Source organism: Haliotis rufescens, unplaced genomic scaffold (assembly GCF_023055435.1).
Source record: "Haliotis rufescens isolate VD_foot unplaced genomic scaffold, xgHalRufe1.0.p SCAF_5, whole genome shotgun sequence".
NCBI classification, from domain to species: Eukaryota; Metazoa; Mollusca; class Gastropoda; order Lepetellida; family Haliotidae; genus Haliotis; species Haliotis rufescens.
Genome location: NW_025964223.1, coordinates 18,155,299 through 18,163,397, shown reverse-complemented (window position 1 = coordinate 18,163,397; position 8,099 = coordinate 18,155,299). Strand labels below are relative to the sequence as shown.

Here is an 8,099-nt window from a genome sequence, read left to right as displayed (position 1 = left end):
CATATTGCATTGCTATTATTTTGATAATTGTCTTCGACTCCGTCGATACCTACTGAGCCATTGTTACAAGCACAATGCATTTCTCTCGAGATGATTGCAAGCACTTAGTCACATCATATGATGCACTGAAGCAGTTGAACGGGTCGTCCGCTCTCCGGGCTGACGCTCTATCACTAGACCACGGAGACAGTGGTATAATATTGAGACAACTGCTACAACATTATGATGAAACACGTGCGTTTGATTTAATAAGTATATTTGTTTGTTAAGAAAATAAAATATTTTTTGTGTACTTGATTAATATACAATTTATGCCTATATAATTTCTTTCGTTTGAGGGACGAATTAGAACGAAATTATTTTCTCCTAACGTCGGAAAGCACAACAAAGGGAGGTAACCTGGTTTCGTAATGGGTATATAAGTAAAGGCGGGAAGTTGAAACTTCATTCTCAGGTGCGGTGCAGTCGGGCTGGCTATATTAAACATGGACGCTCACAAGCCCATATCGGAGAAGTTAGACGAGATTCTTCGCCAATTGGAAAGATCAAAAGCCGAAATAGCGCAATCAGTTGAAGATCGTTTACTTGGTTTTCGTGAAGAATTTGAGAAAACGACCAAAGAGATATCCAAGTTGAAAGCTGATAAGGAATTTGTGTGGAAACGAGAAGGTTGTAGAATACAACACTCATTCAATACTGAAACTTTGGACAATTTAAATCAGTTAAAGTTTGCCTTAGAATTTAAGAAATACGACTACGCGGCGGAGCTTGTTGAGACGGAAAAAACTCGGATCGAGCAGAGAAACAAACTTATTAAGATTGCCGATACGTCGGAGGGTGGATGGGAGACTGTAAAAAAATATGTTGCACAAGATGTGGCGTCCGACTCTGAAGACGACAAGAAAATTACAAGAGCAGAAAATAAAGCTGTCAAGAAAATCAAGTCCAAGATGGGGCGTTCTGCACGCAGTCCGTACTATAGACCACGTGGTGGTCGTGCTCCTAGTGCTACTGTCTCTTCTGCAGAGCCAGCGGCAGTCAACAGCTTCTCCATGTTCAATCAGCCCTTTCGGAGGAACTCATCAAGGGGAGCGTGCTTCTCATGTGGGGGATTTGGCCATTTCAGACGTCAGTGTCCGATGTCCGGAGAACAACAACCCGCTCAGACTACAGGACGAGGAGGAGGATCTGCCCATTAATAAAGAAACTGACTCACAAGTTAAGTATGACGTAGGTCATAGTGATAATCATATGTTACTGACTGATGATTATTTTGAATATGAACAGGGCCATGCAGAAATCATTGTGAAGGATAGGCTAAAACAAAACATTGCTTTTTGGCGTCGAATCGGAAGTTCAGACTACGTCACTGATATCATAGAAAATGGATACAAAATTCCTTTTTATTCAACACCACCCAATACGGTTTTAGGCAACAACAAGTCTGCTAGATTGCACGAAGAGTTTGTATCAGAAGCTGTGTCTCAATTACTCAAAAAAGGTTTAGTGGTGCAGTGTGATATAAAGCCTACATTTGTTAATCCTTTGTCAGTGTCAATCCAATCTTCAGGTAAGAAGAGACTGATCTTAGACTTGTCATGGGTCAACAAGCATGTATGGAAACAATCGGTGAAATATGAAGATTGGAGGACATCCATGATGTACATAAACAAAAATGACTGGCTTGTAAAGTTTGATATTCACTCGGCTTATCACCATATTGACATATTTCCTCTTCATACCCAATACTTAGGTTTCTCATGGGGGACTGGTAAAAAAATGACATATTACAAGTTTCTTGTTTTGCCATTCGGGCTTACATCGGCGCCTTATGTTTTCACCAAGGTGACCCGTCAGTTTGTAAAGTATTGGCGTTACAAAGGCTATAGAATTGTTACTTTTCTTGATGATGGTCTTTTGTCCAGTGACTCTATGGCTAATACTATGATTATTGGAAATGCTGTCAAGCAAGATCTCATAAAGTCCGGTTTTGTACCAAAAAGTGAAATTTTTTTGTGGGCTCCATGTCAGGTTATGGAATGGCTAGGCTTAATAATTGACACGAAGTGTATGAAACTATCAATCCCTCGTCGGAAGGTTGATAAGTTACATCAGAGTATCATCCCGTTATTGAAAGGTAGCGGTATTGTCCCGGTTAGAAAAGTGGCTTCAGTCGTGGGGCAGGTGATAAGCATGAGTTTGGTTGTAGGATCTGTCGCTCAGCTCATGACTAGGGCTTTGTCTCTGCAGACGGTGAGTATAACATCATGGAATGAGTTTGTTGTTTTGACACAGTACAGCAAACATCAACTCGAGTTTTGGTTACATGAGATAAATAAATATACAGAGAGAATATGGTGTGATCAGTCCATAGTAACGAGAGTGGTATACAGTGACGCCAGTAGTGTCGGCTACGGAGGGTATTGTGTACAGTTTGGTGAGGAACAGTCTCATGGGCAGTGGTCGGTGGAAGAAGCTGCGTTGAGTTCTACACACAGGGTATTAAAGGCAGTGTATATGGTTCTGCAGAGTTTTCTCCCTTTGCTGAAGTCACACAGAATCAATGGTTTTCTGATAATAAAAATGTTGAATCGATTGTAGCTAAAGGATCTATGAAATCTGGGCTGCAAAACATTGCTATGGACATTTCTAATCTTTGTCTCCAAGGTCAGATTCAGTTCGAAATGCAGTGGATACCCCGGTCAGAAAATGAGAGATCAGATTATCTTAGCAAGCTTGTGGACACGGACGATTGGGGAATCAGTGATTTTGTATATCAGCACATACAGAGTATGTGGGGTCCATATGATATAGATGTATTTGCCTCGTATCATAACAACAAGGTTGCTAGGTTTTATTCCAGATATAGGAATCCTGGATCATGTGGAGTGGATGCATTTACCATGAGTTGGTCTGAAGGCAACAATTGGATAGTGCCACCTGTTTATTTGGTATCTAGCTCATTACGGCATTTGAGAATGTGTCAAGGCAGGGCTACGTTGATAGTTCCTGTTTGGTATTCAGCTACTTTTTGGCCATTGTTATGTCCTAGGGGAGAGTTTGTTTCATAGGTGAAGGAAGTGGTTTATCTGCCTACTTACAAAGATGCATATGTCCCAAGCAGACAAAGCAATGGTCTGTTTGGTGTTTATGATTTAAATTTTAACATGATGGCGATACGGGTTCAGTTTTGAATTTCCTGTTACAGGTGTTTTTGATCATGTGTTTGGTGACGAGATAGCAGAGCTACCGCCGAGTGTGAAGGAATTAGCCAAAGCAATACCGGGACTGCTTAATCATGCCAGAGCGACTTCCACGTGCAGAAAGTACAAGTATGGTTTCCGTGCCTGTAGGGTTACCGTTATCTCCCTTACATTGTGCGCTTTATTTGCTGTCAGTTATACAGCGGTCGGGTTCTTTTTCGCCCGTGCAGTCAGCGTTTTATAGTATTCGACACTTTCATGTTATTGTTGGTTTGCCCACTCCCACGAACAACACGTTGGTGATAAATTTGTTGGAGGCAGCCAAAACGGAAGTTAGTTAAACCCGTTAAAAAGAAAGAGCCTATTACGGTTGAAGTAGTTGAAAGGATGTTTGATTGCAAAATGCAAAACCAAAATGTATATAATTTGAGAACTGTGTGTATGTGTTTGCTTGCATTCGCAGGTTTTATGCGGTCTGCTGAGTTGCTTAATATTAAGCATGGCGATTTGTTGTTTTTGGATTCTCATATGACTGTATTTATAGAAAGGTCCAAGACCGATGTATACAGAGATAGAGCTTGGTTGGTTATTGGTAGAACAGGGACAAAGATGTGTCCTGTGAAGTGTATGGAATGTTTCTTGGAAAAATCTGGATTAAAGGAAGAAACTAATTCAGAAACTTATCTTTTCAGAAATCTGTCCAAGACCAGTGATGGCTATATATTTAGAGCCGAAAACAAACCGATGTCTTATACTCGGTTGAGGGAATTATTTATTGAAGCCTTTAAGCCTTATGTACCTGCTATAAAATGCTACGGTTTGCATAGTTTGAGGTCAGGTGGAGCAACAGTGGCAGCCAATAGAGGCATCCCTGATAGAATGTTTAAACGACATGGTCGCTGGAGGAGCGAGAGTGCCAAAGATGGCTATGTTAAGGACAGCATCGAAAATAGATTAAAAGTGTCTCTTTCTTTGGGGCTTTGAATTGCCCGTTCTTTGTTTCCTCAGTCAGTGCACCGTACAGTATCCCAATATGTTGTAGTTGTGTATTTTGTTGTGTTAAGGGGGAGAAGGAGGAGAAATATAATTTCTTTCGTTTGAGGGGCGAATTAGAACGAAATTATTTTTTCCTAACGTCGGAAAGCACAACAAAGGGAGGTAACCTGGTTTCGTAATGGGTATATAAGTAAAGGCGGGAAGTTGAAACTTCATTCTCAGGTGCGGTGCAGTCGGGCTGGCTATATTAAACATGTTCGGTTATCTATGATGCCGATTGGAGTACACGTCGGTTGAATCAATATTTTTTATTATTTATGTGTGTAGTACCTGCGGCTGTCCATATGATGATCAGGATGTTATGCGTTGCTTGCAAGTTGTGCTGGCGAGCCATGATAATACGTCGTGAGATGGATCGGTATCCATAGTTGAAATCTCGAACACTCCAGTTGTGAGAGTATGGATTTGGGATATACTCTGATGAGTATGCGCTGACGAGCCATTAGAATACGTAATAAGGCGTCGATGCCTGTGTATATGTACACGTTGAAAATATGAAGCATCGAATCTATATTCATGTAAATTACGGTTGGTTGATGGTCATGATGCTGGTGATGTTCCTGATGCGGACGATGTTCATGATAATGTGAATACTTGTTGAAGAATAAACTGCGGTCAGTCAGTGCACCGTACAGTATCCGAATATGTTGTAGTTGTGTATTTTGTTGTGTTAAGGGGGAGAAGGAGGAGAAAACAAGTGCGTTTCTTGTCCATAGAATTAAAAGAAAAAATATTGTTACTTAAAAGTGAAAATCATTAATTTTATGTTGTGTCGAAAAAGCGTCAAATTCTGACACACAAATGTGTTTTTAATACTATGAACGCAAATTAGGTCAGATATATTAAGTAATACAGAAACGTCATTTTTTCTCTGATTTTGATAAAGACAAATACAAGCCATGACGCCAGTCAGAAAACGTGGTCAAATTTTATGTAATCCATAACGTTTGATGACATAATGGTACAACCTGAGGGCAATGTGGAAGTCAAACGCCAAGGGCGGAAGTCTCAGTCTTAGAATAGGCTCGCGATCCCATTTCGCTTTTACTTCAAAATCGATATTGTATGTCGGTTACTCGCGAGCAGAACAATACAAAACAAGGGACGGGGGGACACGGGTGTCCTAGTGGTCTACGGCGCCGCTGTGCAGAGTTTGGGCACACCAGAAACCTATAATTGTGGGTTCGAATCCCGGTTCGCGCCGATTATGGTTCCTGGAACTCCATATAACATGTACATTAGATTAATATTATCCATAAGGATAGAATGATCAGGTGTAATAACTTTCAGATATTAGTACATGCGCAGTTTAGTAATTCTCAATGCTGATTGGTCAATTGAGGTCATATGACGCCAGTGCAAAATACGATATAACACCATCCATTGTTCACGACGCCACAAACTGATCACAGAAGCGACTGATCGCATCATTGATTCATCTATTATATAAGATGGCAAAATGATGGCATGTTAAAATACACATCCTGGCCGCGATACAATTGCGGTAAATATGAATAGTATTACGTATTAGTGAAAGTATGTTAACCGTTTACTTTTCATTTTTAGGAGGATTATGTGTAGACCCGTAGACATTCATTCAGAAAAAAATCAGGAAGATAAGTATGAAACGAAAACCTCCTTAAATTCTTGACACCTTTAACAGTAAACGCCTGAACCTAGCATTTCAGTGTCCTCGTACATCATGACGAATAACGCAAAGAAATGTATATTGTTGGATGGTACAGGTACTTAAGATGACATACAATTACAGTGTTCGTTTCTCTGAATGTTTGAGGTGTGCCTTTGTTTTGGGCCCAGCATGCATTAATCGGCAGCGGGCTACCCTTTTCTATCTGGAAAATATATCACGTCAACGCCAGAGCATAACCAGTCTCAATTACCTGCTGAAACAGATTCCATTGAGCGTTAGAGGTAAAATATGGTGAAATTATATGAATGAATCACTAAAGCTCAGTGATGACACCAGGTATTCGCGATGTGTTGTGTACATAGTCACAATCTTTATTGTCTGTACCATCACATTTTTTTATCAATGTGCAGGCTTCAATGTATTTACATGTTCACATATAGCACCCATATTGGTAGTGGATACCAGGAATGCAATAATAAGTACACAATGTGAATCCGGTACCCATGCATACCGATTGCTATGTGTGCATTTGTCAGGCCATGTTGGGTTAAAGATAAAGCGCGTATGAAGCTCTGCGTTTAGACATCTCAGACAGTCTTGTTGAATACAGAACATGTATGTAGCTCCATGTTTAGATATATCAGACAATGCTGTGTTGATCGAAGAGCGAGTATGTGGTCTCATGTTTAGATATATCAGACCATGCTGCGTTGCACATAGAGCGTGTATGTAGCTTCATGTTTAGATATATGACTATGCTATTTTGAACATAGAGCGTGTATATAAGATCCTAGTTTAGATATGTCAGACTGTGTTGTGTTAAACATAGAGCGCGTATGTAGCTCCATGTTAAGATATGTCAGACCATGATGTGTTGAACAAAAGAAAGTGTATGTAGCGTGGATGTAGCTCACCGTTTAGATATATCAGACCATGTTGTGTTGAACATAGAGCCTGTATGTAGCCCTTTGTTTAGATATATCAGACCATGTTGTGTTGAACATAGAGCGTGTATGTAGATAAGTAGATATATAAGACCACGTTGTGTTGAACATAGAGCCTGTATGTAGCCCTTTGTTTAGATATATCAGACCATGTTGTGTTGAACATATAGCATATATGTAGTTCCATGTTTAGATATATATGACTATGTTGCGTTGAACTTAGAGCGTGTATGTGGCTCAATGTTAAGATATATCCGATAATGCTGTGTTGAACGTAGAGCGTGTATGTAGTCTCATGTTTAGATATATATGACCATGCTGTGTTGAACATAGAGCGCGTATGTAGCTTCATCTTTAGATATATATGACCATGGTGTGTTGAACATAGAGCGTGTATGTAGCTTCATGTTTAGATATATCAGACCATATTGTGTTGAACATAGAGCGTGTATGTCACTCCATGTTTAGATATATCAGACCATGTTGTGTTGAATATAGAGCGTGTATGTAGCTCCATGTTTAGATATATCAGATAATGTTGTGTTGAACATAGAGCCTGTATGAAGCTCCATGTTTAGATATATCAGACTATGTTGTGTTGAACATAGAGCGTGTATGTAGCTCCATGTTTAGATAAATCAGACCATGTTGTGTTGAATATAGAGCGTGTATGTAGCTCCATGTTTAGATATATCAGATAATGTTGTGTTGAAAATAGAGCGTGTATGTCACTCCATGTTTAGATATATATGACTATGTTGTGTTGAACATAGAGCGTGTATGTAGCTCAATATTTAGATAAATCAGACCATGTCGTGTTGAACATAGAGCGTGTATGTAGCTCCATGTTTAGATATATCAGACCATATTGCGTTGAACATAGAGCGTGTATGTCACTCCATGTTTAGATATATCAGACCATGTTGTGTTGAATATAGAGCGTGTATGTAGCTCCATGTTTAGATATATCAGATAATGTTGTGTTGAACATAGAGCCTGTATGAAGCTCCATGTTTAGATATATCAGACTATGTTGTGTTGAACGTAGAGCCTGTATGTAGTTCCATGTTTAGATATATATGACTATGTTGTGTTGAACATAGAGCGTGTATGTAGCTCAATATTTAGATAAATCAGACCATGTCGTGTTGAACATAGAGCGTGTATGTAGCTCCATGTTTAGATATATCAGATAATGTTGTGTTGAAAATAGAGCGTGTATGTCACTCCATGTTTAGATAAATC

The 8,099-nt window shown here is 39.6% G+C and overlaps 1 protein-coding gene across 1 annotated transcript; it reads left to right on the top strand.

Moving 5' to 3' along the window:
- The first annotated feature begins 328 nt into the window (after positions 1-328).
- LOC125373227 lies at positions 329-1,199 on the top strand. Its single transcript, XM_048384224.1, has one exon. It carries the CDS (start codon positions 486-488, stop codon positions 1,197-1,199), a length of 714 nt encoding a protein of 237 aa, XP_048240181.1. The 5' UTR covers positions 329-485.
- The last annotated feature ends 6,900 nt before the right edge of the window (positions 1,200-8,099 follow it).

Bases quoted from the DNA above. Each gene is read 5' to 3' on its own strand.
- LOC125373227 (XM_048384224.1), top strand. From the start codon at position 486: ATGGACGCTCACAAGCCCATATCGGAGAAGTTAGACGAGATTCTTCGC.